This window comes from Panthera onca, chromosome B3 (genome assembly GCF_046562875.1).
Source record: "Panthera onca isolate mPanOnc1 chromosome B3, mPanOnc1 haplotype 2, whole genome shotgun sequence".
In the NCBI taxonomy this organism is placed as follows: domain Eukaryota; kingdom Metazoa; phylum Chordata; class Mammalia; order Carnivora; family Felidae; genus Panthera; species Panthera onca.
This window is the reverse complement of record NC_138344.1, coordinates 28,737,118-28,756,830: the sequence shown is the minus strand read 5'-3', so window position 1 is coordinate 28,756,830 and position 19,713 is coordinate 28,737,118. Positions and strand designations below refer to the sequence as shown.

At 36.8% G+C, this 19,713-nt stretch overlaps 1 protein-coding gene and 1 pseudogene across 1 annotated transcript in view; both read left to right on the top strand.

Moving 5' to 3' along the window:
- The window catches only part of LOC132668850 (pro-neuregulin-4, membrane-bound isoform), a 111,255-nt gene that overhangs the window by 84,138 nt on the left and 7,404 nt on the right, over positions 1 to 19,713 (top strand). Inside the window, exon 4 of the mRNA XM_081795846.1 lies at positions 16,696 to 16,778. Within this exon, the coding sequence (XP_081651972.1) occupies positions 16,696 to 16,712 (17 nt within the window). The 3' untranslated portion in view covers positions 16,713 to 16,778. The remainder of the gene's footprint in view (positions 1 to 16,695; positions 16,779 to 19,713) is intronic.
- Positions 3,548 to 3,937, top strand: LOC132668849 (ATP synthase F(0) complex subunit C2, mitochondrial pseudogene; annotated as a pseudogene).

Genomic DNA, 19,713 nt, shown 5'->3' with positions numbered 1-19,713 from the left:
GGGAAAAAACTGATCATTTTGTCTCTTGTACTTTTCCAGTACAAGGCAAGGATGTTCACTTTCACACTGGAAGTACTAGCAGAGCAACCAGACTTTTTTTTTAATAATGGCATCCTATCTAAAAGGAATAAATTATCTGTTTGCAAGCGATATGATTTTATATGTAGAAAACCCTAAATACTCCATTAATAAACTATTAGAACTAATAAATGGCTTCAGTAAATTTGCAGGATACAAAAAAACATGTAAGAAAAATTATAATTCATTATACCAAAAATGATCTATTTGAAAAGGAAGGAAATCAACAAAACAATTCTATTTGTAATACCACCAAAATCATTACTTAGAAATAAATTTAAGCAAGGAGGCCAAAGATCTATACATTGAAAACTATAAAATATTTATAAGAGAAATCAAAGACACAAAAATGCAAAGATATCCCATGTTCACGGATTGGAAGAATTAATATTGTTAAAATGTCTATACTACCCAGGGTGATGATATACAGATTTAATGAAATTGCTATCAAAATTCCAGTAGTGTTTTTCACAGAAGTAGAAAAAAAAACAACCTAAAATTTGGAACCACAAAAGACCCTGAATAGCCAAAGCAATCTTGAGAAAGAAAAAGCAAGTTGGAGGCATTACATTTCATGTCTTCAAATTATATTACAAAGTTATTGTAATTAAAACACATATGTAGACCAATGGAACAGAATCAAGAGCACAAAACTAAATCAAGCATTTACAGTCAAGGAATTTTTATAATATTCATATTCCAGTTAGTTAACACACAGTGTAATATTAGCTTCGGGTGTACAATATAGTGATTCAACACTTACATACAACACCTGGTGCTCATCACAAGTACACTCCTAATCCCCATCACCTATTTCACCCATCCCCCACCCCCCAACTCCCCTCTGGTAACCATAAGTTTTTTCCTCTATAGTTAAGATTCTGTTTCTTGGTTTGCCTCTCCGTTTTTTTTCTTTATGGTCATTTGTTTTGTTTCTTAAATTCCACATATGGGTGAAATCATATGATATTGTTCTTCTCTGACTGATTTATTTTGCTTATTAGCATAATACTTTCTAGCTCCATCCACATCATTGCAAATGGCAAGATTTCATTCTTTTTTATGGCTAACATTCCATTGTATAAAAACCACTTCTTCTTTATCCATTCCTCAGTTCTTGGACACTTGGGCTCTTTCCATAATTTGGCTATTGTAGATAATATTGCAATAAACATTGGGGTGCATGTATCCCTTTGAATTAGGGTTTTTGTATTCTTTGGGTAAATATCTAGTAGTGCAATTGCTGGATGTTAGGGTAGTTATATTTTTAACTTTTTGAGGAACCTCCATACTGTTCTCCAGTGGCTGCACCAGTTTGCATTCCCACCAAAGTATAAAAGGGTTCCTCTTTCTCTGCATCCTCACCAACATCTGTTTTTCTGTGTTGTTAACTTTGACTGGTGTGAGGTGGTATCTCACTGTGGTTTTGATCTGTATTTCCCTGATGGTGAGTGATAGTTGAGCATCTTTTCATGTGTCCATTGGCCATCTATGTGTCTTCTTTGGAAAAATGTCTATTCATGTCTTCTGCCCTTTTCCAGTTGGATTATTTGTTTTATGGGTGTTGACGTGTATCAATTCCTTATAGATTTTGGACACTAACCATTTATGGGATATGTCATTTGCTAATATCTTCTCCCATTCAGTAGATTGCCTTATAGTGTTGTTGATTGTTTACTTCACTGTGCATAAGTTTTTTATGTACAGTCCTGATAGTTTATTTTTGCTTTTGTTTCCCTTGCCTCAGGAGACATATCTGGAAAAAAGTTGCTGTGGCCAATGTCAAAGAGGTTACTACTGCTTGTTTTCTCCACTAGGATTTTTATGGTTTCCTGTCTCACATTTAGGTCTTTAATCCATTTTTGTGTATGGTGTAAGAAAATGGTCCAGTTTCCTCCTTTTACATTATGCTGTCCAGTTTTCCCAACACTTTGGTTGAAGAGACTGTCTTTTTTCCATTGGATATTCTTTTCTGCTTTGTCGAAGGTTGACCATATAGTTGTGGGTCCATTTCTGGGCTTTCTATTCTGTTCTATTTATCTTTGTGTCTCTTTTTGTGCTACTACATACACTACAGGTACAGCTTTGTAGTAAACTTGAAGTCCAAAATTGTGATGCCACCAGCTTTGCATTTCTTTTTTAGGATTGTTTTGGCTATTCATGGTCTTTGTGGTTCCATACAAATTTTAGAATTGTTTGTTCTACCTCTGTGAAAAATGCTGCTGGTAATTTGATAAAGATTACATTAAATGTGTAGATTGCTTTGAGTAGTATAGACATTTTAACAGTATTTGTTCTTCTGATCCATGAGTATGGAAAATCTTTCCATTTCTTTGTGTACTTTTCATTTTCTTTTATCAGTGCTTTATGGTTTTCAGAGTATAGGTCTTTCAGATCTTTGGTTAGGTTTATTCCTAGGTATCTTATTGCTCTTGGTGTAATTGTAAATAATCCCTTAATTTCTTTTTTTTAATTAAAACATTTTTTAATGTTTATTTTTGAGAGAGAGAAACAGAACGCAAGTGGGGGAGGGGCAGAGAAAGAGGGAGACAGAATCTGAAGCAGGCTCCAGGCTCTGAGCTGTCAGCACAGAGCCTGGCATGGGGCTCGAACTCACAAACTGTGAGATCATGGCCTGAGCTGAAGTCAGATGCTTAACCAACTGAGCCACCCAGGTGCCCCCTTAATTTCTCTTTCTGCTGCTTCATTATTGGTGTTTAGAAATACAACAGATTTCTGCATGTCAATTTTGTATACTGCACCTTTACTGAATTCATGTATCAGTTCTAACAATTTTTTTGTGGAGTCTTTTGGGTTTTCTATATAGAGTACCATGGGACTTCATCAAATATAAAAGTTTCTGCACAACCAAAGAAACAATTAATAAAACGAGAATATAGCCTAAGGAGTAGGAGAAAATACTTGAGATAAGGGGTGAGATAAGGGGTGAAGCACCAATGTGTATATATATATATATATATATATATATATATATATATATATATAAGAAACTTGTACAACTCAATAGCAAAAAATCAACTAATCCAATTTTTTAAAGTTTATTTATTTTGAGAGAGAGAGAGAGAGAGAGAGAGAGAGAGAGCACGCACTTGTGTACCCAAGTTGGGAAGGGGCAGAGAGAGAGGGAGAAAGAGAATCCCAAGCAGGCTCTGCACTGTCAGCACAGAGCCCCATGTGGGGCTCAAACTCACAAACGGTGAGATCATGACCTGAGCTGAAATCAAGGGCCAGATGCTTAACTGACTGAACCACCCAGGAGCCCCTCAACTAATCCAATTTAAAAATGTGGCCCTTCAACATCTTTAGCTCTTCTTTGTTTTTGAGGAAAATGTATGTGTTTGCCTTTCATCCCTATTATTTTAGGTAGATGAAATACTAAAATAACTGTCTATATCTGTCTTCTCTGCACTAGGAGCAGCTTTCCTGCTACAGCCCTCCTCCCCTGAAAATGTATGCCTGCACAAAGTTTGTCTCAACTCCCTTCTTGGTCAGGAACACTTTTCAGCTGTTGAGCCGATCACTGACAGATGAAAGCTTCAGCAGCTTGGCAGCCCCATGTCACCTGACCTCATTTATACCTAGGTGCAGTTTCCAAGCCAGCATCATTTCACAGGACATTGATACAGTGCAGCCAAGTTCATTGAATCTAAGCCTTCCACAGTGGGGGTGGCTGGCTCTGGGGTTAGAAATGGGACTGTGTTTAGGAGTTTCATCATTGGTTATGCCAGAAACCCTTCTCTGAAGCAACACCTCTTCTCCTACACCATTCTGGGCTTTGTCCTCTCAGACATGGATTATTTTACCTGAGGTGGCCTTTCTCATACTCCTTAGCATGTGAAGGAGCCGTCTCTGCCTCTGATAGGTCTTTTTCCTGTGTTTCATTTACCCTGAATAGTCTTCTTCCTGTACTTCCCCAAGCCAACTGGGGAAAGTGGTTGGCTTAGGGAAAACAAATACTGTATTAATAAGAAATAATAATAAAATAAATGTTTATGAAATAGTCATGCATAGGATTTTAAATGTAGGATGTATTTTTTAAAGTTTTTATCTATTTTTAATGGTTTTTTTTTATTTTTGAGAGGGAGAGTGAGCAGGGGAGGGACAGAGAGAGAGGGGGACAGAGGAACTGAAGCTGGCTCTGCCCTGACAGCAGCAACCCTCATGTGGGGCTCAAGCTCACAAACTGCAAGATCATGGCCTGAGCTGAAATTGGATGCTCAACCAACTTAGCCACCCAGGTGCACTATTTATTTTGAGAGAGAGAGAGAGAGAGTGAACACAAGAGAGGGAGAGAGAGAATCCCAAGCAGACTGTGCACTGTCAGCACAGAGCCCCATGTGGGGCTCAAACTCACTAACCGTGGGGTCCTGACCTGAGTCAAAATCAAGAGTCAGCTTAACCAACTGAGCCACCCAAGTGCCCCTCAATGTAGGATTTCTTATGAATTAATTATAGGTGTTTTGTTTTAACCTTAAGAAATTTAAGTACGATTCCTCTCTCTCATTAATGAGTGTCATAGAACTAATTGCATCTTAATATAGAGTCAAAGAAGACAAAAAAAACACACAACTTTACAGACTTAATCCAGAAGTTTTTTTTTCCTTTGTAAATGTGATCCAAAAAATGTGCAAAGAACCTGAATAGACTTTTTTTTTTTAAAGAAGACATACAAATGGCTGACAGGTATATGAAAAGTGCTCAACATTACTAATCATCAGGGAAATCCAAATCAAAACCATAATGAAATATTATCTCATACCTGTTAGGGTGGCTTTTATAAAAAGATAAAAGATAAATGTTGGTGAGGATGTGGAGAAAAGGGCACCCTTGTACACTGTTAGTAGGAATGTAAATTGACTCAGCCGTTATGGAAAACATTATGGAGGTTCCTCAAAAAATGAAAAATGGGACTGTAGGGGCAGCTGGGTGGCTCAGTCGGTTGAGCATCTGACTTCAGCTCAGGTCATGATCTCGCAGTTCATGGGTTTGAGCTCCACATCAGGCTCACTGCTGTCAGCATGGAGCCTGCTTCAGATCCTCTATCCCCCTCTTTCTGCCCCTCCCCTGTTAATGCTCTCTTTCTCAAAAATAAGTAACATTAAAAAAAAAGGACTATAATGTAATCCAGCAATTCTTCTGGGTATATGGGAAATGAAATCAATACCTCAAAAGAGACGGTTGTGCTCCCATGTTTTTTGCAGCATTATTCACGATAGCTAAGAAATGGAAAAAACCTGTTTCCATTTGCAGATGTGTCCCAGACTATGAGTCTGGAGTTCTCTCTTGTCCAGCAGGAGAGTGGATGCAGAATTGAATACAAGAGAGGCTAATGTCTGGGAGGAGACAAGGGCCTGGTATGGTGGTTTGTCTCTGTATTTATTGAGCTCACAAGATCTTACCCACATGGTGAATGTGAAGAAAACACGATCGTATGTGTGAACATGGTGAACGTGAAGAAAACAATCAGACAGTAATCATTAACTTGTATGTGTAAGAAGCAAAGGGTCTGGGGTGCAAGTGGAGTTTGTGATCAGAGTACAATAGTATATTGGTGTCAGATGGAAAGTAATTTCCTGCAGGTCATATAACAAATTACTTGTGATCCCATTACAATATCTCACTAGCTAACTTTGGGTGTTTTCACCCTGTGGGAGCAGCTTTCCACCCTAAGCTTTTTTCTAACCCATTTATGTAAGTAGCACCTATTCCCCCACTAGATGAATAGAAGAATGGTAGCATATATATACAATGGAACATTATTCAGCCTTTAATTTTTTTTGACTTTTTTTAAAATTTATTTTTGAGACAGAGAGAGACAGAGCATGAACGGGGGAGGGGCAGAGAGAGGGGGAGACACAGAATCGGAAGCAGGCTCCAGGCTCTGAGCCATCAGCCCAGAGCCTGACATGGGGCTCGAACCCACAGACCACGAGATCGTGACCTGAGCTGAAGTCGGACACTTAACCAACTGAGCAACCCAGGCGCCCCTATTCAGCCTTTAGAAAGAAGTTCCTGGGATTTGTGACATCTTGGATAGACTTCAGAGAACATTGTGCTAAGTAAAATAAGTCAGCCAGAGAGAAAAATAGTACATGATCTCACGTATATGTGAAATATACAAAAAGAGAGAAGAGAGTAGAAGAATGGTAGTTACCAGGGGTGAAGAGGTTGGGAGATACTGGTCAACCAGTAAAAAGTTGCAGTTATGTAGGATAAATAAGTTGAGAAACCTAATGTACAAGTATGATGACTGCAGTTAATAATACTCTATTTTATACTGGAAATTTGCTAAGATATAGATTTCAGGTGATCTCACCAAAAAGAAATAGAATGATAACTATGTGAGATGGATATGTTAATTAGCTTGACTTTAGTAATCATTTTCCTACATATTTATATTAAAATGTGCTGTATACTTTAAATATATTAAATTTTTATTAAAAGTAAATTTAATACAGTCAAAGATAGGTTAAAAAGAAAATTTGCAAACTGCAAAGAAGCAGGAAATGTGTTCAAAGTAAGAAAAATTAATAAGTTGAAACTGATCCAGAACTACTACAAATCTTAGAGTTAGCAGGCAAACACATTAAACAGTTATTATAAAGGTATCCCATGTATTCAAAAGCTAAGTAGGAATATGGAAGATATATATTTTAAAAAATCAAGTTGAACTTCCAGAGATGAAAATTAGTATATGAGATGAAAAACAGTGAATGGTATTGACATCAGATCATACACTATATAAGAAAAGATTGCTAAACTTGAATATACAGTAATAGAAATTATTACATTTTTTAATGAAAAGAACATTATGTAATGCTGTGCAACAACTTCAGGTGGCATAATATAGGGTTAATTGGAGTCTCTGAATGAGACAGACACGAGACAGGAGGGGACAGAAAAAATGTTTGACAAAAGATGAGAAAGGCCTATATACTGAAAACTAAAACTATTGCTGATAAAAATGAAACAAAGAACAAAATAAATGGAGTGATAAACCATGTTCGTGGGTTTGTAAAACTCAATATAGTTAAGATGTCAGTTCTTAAATCGATCTAAAGATGCAATGTTATGCCAATCAAAATCCTAGCGAGTGTTTGTAGGAATTAACAAGCTAATTCTAAAATTCATATGGAAATTTGAAGGAACGAGACGAGCAAAATCAGTTTTGAAAAACAAAAGTGAGGATGCTTCATAGTGTCTGATTTCACATCTTACTACAAAGCTCCAGTAAGTAATCAAGACACAGTGCTATTGGCGTCAAGATAAACAAATGGATCTAGAAATAGACTCAATTGATTTTTAACAAAGGAGCCAAGGCAATTCAGAATGGAAAGGATAATCTTTTCAAAAAATTATGCTGGGACAGTTGGATAGCCACATGTAAAAAGATGAATTTAGATCTTTATGATACATAAAAAATAACTCAAATTGGTTGTAAATGTAAGAGCTAAAACTATAAAACTCTAAAAAAAAACCTTAGAAGAAAATTCTTAGAAGAAAACCTAGGAAGTATTTGTGATGTTAGATGAAGCAAAAATTTTTAGGTATGTAAGAAAAGCACAACTGAGTAGAGGGTAAAGTCTAGGATTGTGATGCCGCCCGCTTTGGTCTTCTTCCTCAAAATTACTTTGGCTATTCGGGGCCTTTTGTGGTTCCATATGAATTTTAGGATTGCTTGTTCTAGCTTCGAGAAGAATGCTGCTGCAATTTTGATTGGGATTGCATTGAATGTGTAGATAGCTTTGCTTAGTATTGATATTTTAACAATATTTGTTCTCCCAACCCATGAGCACGGAATGTTTTTCCATTTCTTTATATCTTCTTCAATTTCCTTCATAAGCTTTCTATAGTTTTCAGCATACAGATCTTTTACATCTTTGGTTAGGTTTATTCCTAGGTATTTTATGATTCTTGGTGCAATTGTGAATGGGATCAGTTTCTTTGTCTTTCTGTTGCTTCATTATTAGTGTATAAGAATGCAACTGATTTCTGTACATTGATTTTGTATCTTGCAACTTTGCTGAATTCATGTATCAGTTCTAGCAGACTTTTGGTGGAGTCTGTCGGGTTTTCCATGTTTAATAGCATGTCATCTGCAAAAAGTGAAAGCTTAACTTCATCTTTGCCAATTTGGATGCCTTTGATTTCCTTTTGTTGTCTGCTGACTTCCAACACTATGTTAAACAACAGCGGTGAGAGTGGACATCCCTGTGGTGTTCCTGATCTCAGGGAAAAAGCTCTCAGTTTTTCCCCATTGAGGATGATATTAGCTGTGGGCTTTTCATAAATGGCTTTTATGATGTTTAAGTATGTTCCTTCTATCCCGACTTTCTCAAGGGTTTTTATTAAGAAAGTTGCTGAATTTTGTCAAATGCTTTTTCTGCATCGATTGACAGGATCATATGGTTCTTTCTTTTATTAATGTGATGTATCACGTTGATTGATTTGAGAATGTTGAACCAGCCCTGCATCCCAGGAATGAATCCCACTTGATCATGGTGAATAATTCTTTTTATATGCTGTTGAATTCGATTTGCTAATATCTTATTGAGAATTTTTGCATCCATATTCATCAGGGATATTGGCCTGTAGTTCTCTTTTTCTACTGGGTCTCTGTCTGGTTTAGGAATCAAAGTAATGCTGGCTTCATAGAATGAGTCTGGAAGTTTTCCTTCCCTTTCTATTTTTTGGAATAGCTTGAGAAGGATAGGTATTATCTCTGCTTTAAACGTCTGGTAGAACTCCCCTGGGAAGGTATCTGGTCCTGGGCTGTTATTTGTTGGGAGATTTTTGATAACTGATTCAACTACACTCTACTACAAAGCTGTAATCATAAAGACAGCATGGTACTGGCACAAAAACAGACACATAGACCAATGGAATAGAATAGAAACCCCAGAACTAGATCCACAAACGTATGGCCAACTCATCTTTGACAAAGCAGGAAAGAATATCCTATGGAAAAAAGACAGTCTCTTTAACAAATGCTGCTGGGAGAACTGGACAACAACATGCAGAAGGTTGAAACTACACCACTTCCTCACACCATTCACAAAAATAAACTCAAAATGGATAAAGGACCTGAATGTGAGACAGGAAACCATCAAAACCCTAGAGGAGAAAGCAGGAAAAGACCTCTCTGACCTCAGCCACAGCAATTTCTTACCTGACACATCCCCAAAGGCAAGGGAATTAAAAGCAAAAATGAACTATTGGGACCTCATGAAGATAAAGAGCTTCTGCACAGCAAAGGAAACAATCAACAAAACTAAAAGGCAACCAACGGAATGGGAAAAGATATTTGCAAATGACATATTGGACAAAGGGCTAGTATCCAAAATCTATAAAGAGCTCACCAAACTCCACACCAGAAAAACAAATAACCCAGTGAAGAAATGGGCAGAAAACACGAATAGACACTTCTCTAAAGAAGACATCCAGATGGCCAACAGGCACATGAAAAGATGCTCAACGACGCTCCTCATCAGGGAAATACAAATCAAAACCACACTGAGATACCACCTCACACCAGTCAGAGTGGCTAAAATGAACAAATCATGAGACTATAGATGCTGGAGAGGATGTGGAGAGACGGGAACTCTCTTGCACTGTTGGTGGGAATGCAAATTGGTGCAGCCACTCTGGAAAACAGTGTGGAGCTTCCTCAAAAAATTAAAAATAGACTTACCCTATGACCCACCAGTAGCACTGCTAGGAATTTACCCAAAGGATACAGGAGTACTGATGCACAGGGGCACTTGTACCCCAATGTTTATAGCAGCACTCTCAACAATAGCCAAATTGTGGAAAGAGCCTAAATGTCCATCAACTGATGAATGAAGAAATTGTGGTTTATATACACAGTGGAGTACTAGGTGGCAATGAGAAAGAATGAAACATGGCCCTTTGTAGCAATGTGGATGGAACTGGAGAGTGTTATGCTAAGTGAAGTAAGCCATACAGAGAAAGATACCATATGTTTTCACTCATTATGTGGATCCTGAGAAACTTAACAGAAACCCATGGGGGAGGGGAAGGAAAAAAAAAAGAGGTTAGAGTGGGAGAGAGCCAAATCATAAGAGACTCTTAAAAACTGAGAACAAACTGAGGGTTGATGGGGGGTGGGAGGGAGGGGCTGGTGGGTGATGGATATTGAAGAGGGCATCTTTTGGGATGAGCACTGGGTGTTGTATGGAAACCAATTTGACAATAAATTTCATATATTGAAAAAAAAAGCACACCTCTGTCCTTAAAAAAAAAAAAAAAGAAAAAAAAGAGAAAAGCACAACTGATACAAAAAAAATTGGACTTCATCATTGGACCATAAACTGGACTTCATTTAGTGCTTAAAAAGACACCATTATAGGAGTGCCTGAGTGGCTCAGTCATTTAAGGGTCTGACTTTGGCTCAGGTCATGATCTCACAGTTCATGGGTTTGGGTCCCACGTTCCACCCTGTGCTTGACAGCTCAGAGCCTAGAGCCTGCTTTGGATTCTGTGTCTCCCTCTCTGCCCTCCCCCACTTGTGCTCTCATTCTCTCTCAAAAATAAATAAACATTAAACAAAATTTTTAAAATATACCATCATAAATATAAAAAGACCAGCCCCTATCTTGGAGAAAATATTTGCAAATCATATATCTGATAAATGACCTGTAGTCAGAGGAATAAGGAATTCTTTCAACTCAATGAGAATTCTTTCAACCCCATTAAGATTTGGGCAAAATATGGGAAGCCTGTGTGGTTCAGGCTGAACGCCCGACTCTTGTTTTTGGCTCAGTTCATGATCACAGGGTTGTGCGATGGAGCCCCGTGTTGGCTCTGCACTGAGTGTGCAGACTTCTTAAGATTCTCTGTCTTCCCTCTTTGCCCAATATCTCTCTCTCTCTCTGTCTCTCTCCCTCCCTCTCCTCATCTTTCCCTTTCTCCCCCTCAAAAAAAGAAAAAATTTGGACAATATATTCGAATAAGCATTTTATCAAATAAAATATACAAATAGCTAATAATCACACAAAAAGATACTTGACATCATTAGTCATAAGGGACATAGAAATTTTTTATGTATATTTTTGAGAGACAGAGACAGAGTGCAAGTGGGGGAGGGGCAGAGAGAAAGGGAGACACAGAATCTGAAGCAGGCTCCAGGCTCTGAGCTGTCAGCATAGAGTCAGACACAAGGCTTGAACCCACAAAACGGGAGATCGTGACCTGAGCCGAAGTCCGACGCTTAACTGACTGAGCTGCCCAGGTGCCCTGGGAGATAGAAATTATTACTAACACTGCTATCATCAAATTGTTAACAACTAGTGGTAAGGATGTGGGAAACTGGAACACATAGCTGATGAGAATTAAAAATGGTATAGACACTTTGAAAAACAGTTTGGCAGTGTGTATAGATACATTTATTGTATCACCCAGTAATCCCTTCCCTAGATAACTACCCAAAATAAATGAAAACGTATATCCATACAAAGAAAAGACTTGAATATGATTTTCATAGTGGCATTTTTCATAATAACCAAAAAGTGAAAATAATCCAAATACTCATCAACCAGTTAGTAGATAAATAAAATATAGTGTATCTATGAAGTGAAATACTGTTCAGCTATTAAAAGGAACAAACTACTGATACATGGTATAACATGGATAAATCTCCATTTTACTGATACCGCATGCAAAAGACCACACATTGGTAAGCTTACATTTATAGTAAAATAGATGCTACAACATGGATGAACCTTGAAGTTACTATGCAAGTGGTTTCCCAGGGTTCCAGGTTGGAATGGGGTGTGATTGCAAAGGGGCAATGAGATCTTTTAAGGGTGACGGTATTATTATCTGCAAGTGGATTGTGGTGATGGTTGCACAACTCTAAATTACTAAACTTTGTTGAATTGTATACTTTGAAAAGGTGAATTTATAAGATGTAAATTATACCTCAGTAAAGTTGTTTTAAAGAAAGCCTGTCAGCTTTTCAACAAACAGTGCTGAGAAACCTGGATGTCCATGTGCAAAGGGATGAATGAAGTTGGACTCTTACTTGGGAAAAGATCTAACATAAGAGCTAAAAAAGCTTAGAAGCAATCTTAGAAGCAATCATAGGAGAAAGGCTTCATGAAAATGGATTTGACAATGATTTCTTAGATATGACATAAAAATCACAGGCAACAAAAGAAAAATTAGATAAATTGGACTTTATTAACATTACAAACTTTTATGCATCAAAATATGTTATCAACAAAGTAAAACTGCAAACCAGGAAATTGGAGAAAATGTTTATAAATCATATATCTGATAAGGGATTGGTATCCAGAACACATAAGCTAGAACTCCTAAAACTCAACAACAAATCAACATAATTCAAAAATGGGCAAAGGGCTTGAATAGACATTTCTTCAAAAATATACACATGGCCAAAAAGCACATGAAAAGATTCTCAATATCATTAATCATTGGAGGGGTGGCTGGGTGGCTCAGTCAGTTAAGTGTCTGACTTAGGCTAAAGTCATGATCTCACAGTTTCGAGCCTTGCATCGGACTCTGCACTGACAGCTCAGAGTCTGTAGCCTGCTTTGGATTCTCCGTTTCCCCCCTCCCTCTCTGCCCCTTTCTGCTTGTGCTCTCTCTCTCTCAAAAATAAATAAACAAACATTTAAAAAATATATCACTAATCATTGGGGAAATGCTAATCAAAAACCAGGGGGTACCACTCCTCACCCATTAGGATGGCTATTACAAACATAAAAACAAATAAACAACAACAAAAAAACCCCACACAAAACAGAAAACAAGTGTTAGCAAGGATGTGGAGAAACTGGAACTTTGATGGGTTGTTGTTGAAATGTAAAATGGTGCGGCCACACTAGAAAACAGTATTTCAGCACCTCAAAAACCTGAACATAGAATTACCTTGTGATCCACCAATTCCACTTATGGATATATACACTAAACAATTGAAAGCAAGGGCTTTATGGTAAGTGATTGAAAGATCCACAGCTAACATCATTCTCAGTGAGGAAAACTGAGAGCTTTTCCTCCATGGTCAGGACAAGGCAAGGATGTCCACTCTTACCACTATTATTTACCATACTACTGGAAGTCTTAGCCTCAGCAATCAGACAAGAGAAATAAGTAAAGGCATCCAAATCAGCAAGGAAGAAGACTCAACTTTCACTATTTGCAGACAACATGATCCTTTATATAGGTAGGAAACCCAAAAGCTCCACCAAAAAATTTCTAGAATACATGAATTCAGCAAAGTCACAGGATATGAAGTCAATGTGCAGAAATCTGTGGCATTTCTATATACAAGTAACGAAGCAGCAGAAAAAGAAAGCAAGGAATTGATCCCATTTGCAGCTGCACCAAAAACCATACTAAACCTAACTAAAGAGTTAAAATTCTGTATTCTGAAAACTATAGAGGACTTATGAAAGAAATTGAAGAGCACACAAAGAAATGGAAAGGCATTCCATGCTCTAGATATCTAGAATTGGAAGAATAAACATTGTTTAAATGTCTATACTACCCAAAGCAATCTACACATTTAATGCAATCCCCATCAAAAAACACTAGCATTTTTCACAGAGCTAGAACAAACAATCTTAAAACTTGTAGGAGACCACAAAGACCCTGAATAGCGAAAGCAATCCTGAAAAAGAAAAACACAACTGGAGGCATCATGATTCCAGACTTCAAGCTATATTACAAAGCTGTAGTCATCAAGACAGTATGGCACTGGCACAAAACAGACACAAAGATCAATAGAACAGAATAGAAAACCCAGAAATGGGCCCAGAACTATATGGTCAACTCATCTTCGACAAAGCAGGAAAAAATATCCAATGGAAAAAAGACAGTCTCTCCAATAAACGGTGTTGGGAAAACTGGCTGGTGACATGCAGAATGAAACTGGACCACTTTCTTAACACCATACACAAAAATAAATTCAAAATGGATGAAAAAGACCTAAATGTGAGACAGGAAAACATCAAAATCCTAGAGGAGAACATAGGCAGCAACCTCTGTGACCTTGGCCTGAGCAGCTTCTTATAGACATGTTGCCAGACGCTAAGGAAACAAAAGCAAAACTGACCTACTGGGACTTCCACCAAGAAACAAATCTGCACAGCAAAGGAAATCATCAACAAAACTAAAAGTGTATGGAATGGGAGAAAATATTTTTAAGCAACATATCTGATAAAGGGTTAGTATCTAAAATTTATAAAGAACTTATCAATCTCAACACCCCAAAAACATATAACCCAGTTAAGAAATGGGCAGAAGATGCGAATAGACACTTTTACAAAGAAGACATCCAGATGGCTAACAGACACATGAAAAGATGTTCAACATCACTCATCATCAGGGAAATACAAAACAAAATCACTATGAGATACCACCTCAGTGTCAGAATGGCTACAATTAACAACACAAGAAGCAAAACGTGTTGGTGAGGATGTGGAGAAAGGGGAACCCTCTTGCACTGTTCGTAGGAATGCAAACTGGTATAGCTACTCTGGGGAATAGTATGGAGGTTCCTCAAAAAGTTAAAAATAGAACTACCATATGATCCAGCAATCGCACTACTAGGTATTTACCCAAAGGATAAATATATCGATTCGAGGGCACCTGGGTGGCTCAGTTGGTTGAGTGTCTGACTCTTGGTTTTGGCTCAGGTCAGGATTCCAGAGTCATAGGATTGAGCCTCGTGATGGGTTCCAGACTGAACATGGAGCTTGCTTAAGATTCTTTCTCTTCTTCTCTGCCCCTCTACCCCACTCATGCACTCTCTCTCTAAAATAATAAAAAATACAGATTTGAAGAGGTATATGCATGCTGATGTGTATAGCAGCCTTATCAACAGTAGCCAGACTATGGAGAGAGCCCAAACGATGCATGGATAAAGAAGACGTGGTATATATACAATGGAATATTACTCAGCCATAAAAAATGGAATCTTGCCATTTGCAATGAGATGAATAGAATTAGAGTGTATTATGCTAAGCGAAATAAGTCAGAGAAAGGCACATACCATATGATTTCACTCATGTTTGGAATTTAAGAAACAAAACAGATGAACATAGGAGAAAAAAGAGGGAAACAAACCATAAGAGACTTAAAGATAGAAAACAAACTGAGGGTTGATGGAGGGAAGTGGATGGGAGATGGGCTAGATGTGTGATGAGTATTATGAAGGGCACTTGTTATGATGGGCACTGGGTGTTGTATGTAAGTGATGAATCACTGAATTTTACTCCTGAAACCAATATTGCACTATATGTTAACTATGAAGAATTTAAATAAAAATTTGAAAAGAAAAAGACATTATGGTAAATGAAATAAGGCAGACACAAAAGATAAGTACTGTATGATTCCATTTAGATATCTAGAATAATCTAATTTATAGAGACATAAAATAGAATGGTAGTACCAAGGGCTGAGAATAGAATGGGAGTTACTACTTAATGAGTACAGTTTCAGTAGGGGTTGATGACAAAGTTCTAGAGATGGATGGTGGTAATGGTTGCACAACAGTGTGGATGTACTAAATGCCACTGAGCTGCACACTTAAAAATAATTTATGGGTGCCTGGGTGGCTCAGTCATTTGAGCATGGGAATCTTGACTTTTGGCATAGGTCACGATCTCACAGTTGTGAGATCGAGCCCTGTGTCAGGCTCTGCACTGAGGGTGGAGCCTGCTTAAGATTCTCTCTCTCTCTATCCTTCTGCTCCTCCCCTGTTCATGCTTTCTCTCTCTCTCTCTCTCAAAAAAAAAAATTCAAATGGTAAATACTGTTACATAATATATCACATTAAAAAGGCAGACCGAAAGAAATGCCACTATTAAGTGATGCTATCAGATGTTGCATTGTGATATGTTCAAAATTATCACTTGAGTTATCAAGAGATTGAGATGTGTTCCTATATTTTATAATTGAGTAAAATGTGTTTTAATGGTTTTGCACATTGTTGTTCTTTGTTATATTTGTAATGATAATGTCTGGGACCACATTCATCTGTAAAGTTTCACCAAGAAACTCCCCTTGACCTTATTCAAATAGTTTATCAACTACCCTGTGAATGTTTGTTTGTTAAGTAAATTCACAGCCTGAAATCCTACCGTGCATTTAGATTGTAACTGTGTATCCCTCTATTGGAATAATGCTCTAGTTCTGAAAGTATAGCTCTTCAAATGCAAAGAAAGCAGTGTAATGAAATAATCATGAATATCAGATGCCTATACATGCCAGGCACTGTGGCTGACATTTCATGTTATCTCATAGAAATCTTAACTCCTGTTGTGAGGCAGGTGGTGGTATTCTCATTCTATGAAAGAAAATAGTCAGTGAGGAAAGATAGGGACACTTCTATTTGTGAGGCCTGAATGGGGTGCTGATGCAACTCTTCTGTGTTCTGATGAGCATTGTAGGCAGGAAACTGGCTTGTTTAGATGTTCTAGGCTAGCTTACCTCAACTCTTCACATCACAAACAGTGGGTTTATAAATGTAAATAAAACTATATGTATTGGTGGTATGCATATAAAGAAAAATTGAGATGGAGAAAACATCTTAGTTCTTATTTTCCATAGGTCATGGAGAACACTGAAGAAATATCACACTGAACAAAATCATTCCTTGTTTGTCACAAAGGCAGAAAATGAAACTCCATAAGGTAAAAGAGATCATAGGATTTAATCCTTCTTTCTTCCTTAAAATAAAAAAGACTGAAATTGCCATACCATGAAACAGTCTTTTCTGCAAGATATGTGTGTTTCCATAACATGTTTTATTAGTTCATATGCAGCTGGTAAGTTGGGGAATGATACAAGTCCTGTGTGGAAGTTGTACTGGTTCAAACATCATTTTTATAGTAAGCTAATGTGTTAAAGCAAAGAGAGACAAACTTTCTCATGACTGAAAAAATTAACTCTTAACAATATATGAAGACTCTAAGAAAAAAAGGTGAAAGTCCTTAAAGTGCAAGGAATGGCTAGGTTAGTGGCTTCAGAAACCACCTAAGTTATGACCATGCTAAGCTGTCTGGGGGAGCTGCAAGTACAGATAAGCCATGAAGACTTTTCACCTGGTGATTACAAAAAGAGCATTTATTAAAAAGGCTACCTCTGGATCATATTTTTAATATTAATGAAATGCTTTCTATTAAAAGGAAATGATTTCTAGAACCTATACCTGAAAGGAAGAAACACAAGCCCACAACTTAAAGCCTGCAAAAGATTGATCAACTAATTCTCAGTGTAAATAATCATAGATACTTAGGATTATTGTTTTCGTTACCACTTAAGTTACAAAGTTCCAAACCTCTTCTAAGGCTTCATTTTTAGGGCATGATTTCACAGAATGTGAGGTTTTCATCTTATTAGGGACAATATAAAGAATTCATTAGGCCAGGACAATTTCTTCAGACAGCCTTTTCCAATTGTAAAGTTATCCTGAAATATAAACAAAGTAATAGTGACTTTCAGGTAGTATGAAAATAAAGAATTGTAGGGTAGTCTGGAGCTGTGGATGTTCTGAATACCAAAAATCTTGAACTAGTAAATAGTTGAGGCAAAGGAGAAAACACTGGCCCAATGTACCATCCCATCTGTGAACTATTTCTTCCTCAAGCCAGTTTCTCCACATCCTTGCCAATTATAGTTTTGTTGTTGTTGTTGTTGTTAATAGTTATCCTAATAAGTGTGAAATGGTATCTCATGGTGTTTTTTTAATGTTTAAGTCTATTTTATTTTTTAAAGTTATTTAAATTCGGTTAGTTAACATACAGTATAATATTAGTTTCAGGTGCAGAATTTAGTGATTCCTCACTTGCATGTAACAGTGCTCATCACAACAAGTGTACTCCTTAATGCCCATCTCATGGTTTTAATTTACATTTCCGTTATAATTAGTGATGTTGAACATCTTTTCATGTGCTTATTGGCTATCTATATAACTTCTTTGAATACCTTTTAATTCAAGTCTTTTTTATAGCTTTGAACTGGGTTGTCTTTTGGTGTTGCATTTTAGTTTTTTATTATATTCTGTATATTAATTCCTCGTTGGATAAATGATTTGCAGCTATCCTCTCCTATGGATTGCTTTTTCACTCTGTTAATAGTGTCCTCTTTACATAAAAGTTTTAAATTTTGATGAAATCCAACTTGTGCATCCTGTTGATAACTTGTGACATTGGCATCATATCCAAGGAATCATCGCCAAATCCATTACTTTTTGTCATTTTTCTTCTAAGAGATTTATAGTTACAGGTCTCACATTTAGGTCTTTGATCCATTTTTAAAATTAAAGTATAATTAACATACAGTGTGATATTAGTTTCAGGTGTATAGTATAATAATTCAAAAATTCCACATATTTTTCAGTGCTCATCAAGATAAGTGTATCTTTATCCCCTTTATCTGTTTCACCCATTTCCTCACCCTCCACCCTTCTGGCAACCATCAGTTAGTTCTCTGTATTTAAGAGTCTTATGTTTGTCTCATTTTTTAAATCACACATGTGAGCGAAATCATATGGTATTTGTCTTTCTCTTACTGATTTATTTCATTTAGCATTATACCCTCTTGGTCCATCCATGTTGTTGCAGATAGTAAAATTTCATTTGTTTTTATAGCTAAGTAATGGTATTATTCCATTATATATATATATATATATATATATATATATATATATATATACCACTTCTTTGTATTCATTCATCTATCCATGGACACTTGGGTTGCATCCCTATCTTGGCTATTATAATAATGCTGCAGTAAACATAAGGTACATATATCTTTTCAAATTAACATTTTTATTTCCTGGCATAAATACCTAGTAGTGGAATTATTGGGTTGTAGGGTAGTTCTATTTTTAATTTTTTGAGGGACTTGTACAATTGTTTTCCACAGTGGCTGCACCAATTTGCATTCTCACCAATAGCGCATGAGGGTTCCCTTTTTCTCCACATAATTGCCAAATTTGTTATTTCATGTATTTTTGATTTTAGCTATTAGTAGTTTAGCTAGTAGTAGTGTTGGTTTGCATTTCCCAGATGATAAGTGATATTCAGCATCTTTTCATTTGTCTCTTGGCCATCTGTATGTGTTCTTTGGAAAAATGTCTATTCAGTTCTTCTCCCCATTTTAAAATCAGATTTTCTTGGTGTTAAGTTGTATAAGCTCTTTTTATATTTTGGATATTAATGCCTTGTGATGTATATCATTTGTAAATATCATTTCCCATTCAGTAAGTTGCCTTTTCATTTTGTTGATGGTTTCCTTTGCTGTGCAAAAGATTTTTAGTTTGAAATAGTCCCAATAGTTTCCTTTTGGTTTTGTTTCCCTTGCACACACACACACACACACACACACACACACACACACACATTTCTATACCTGATGTCTAAGACAGTACTGCCTATGATTTCTTTTTAAGATTTTTACAGCTTCAGGTCTTACATTTAGGTCTTCTGTTCACTTTGAGTTTATTTTTATGTATGGTGTAAGAAAGTGATCCAGTTTCTTTCTTTCTTTCTTTCTTTCTTTCTTTCTTTCTTTTTTTTTTTTTTGCATGTTGCTGTCCAGTTTTCCCAGTACCATATGTTGAAG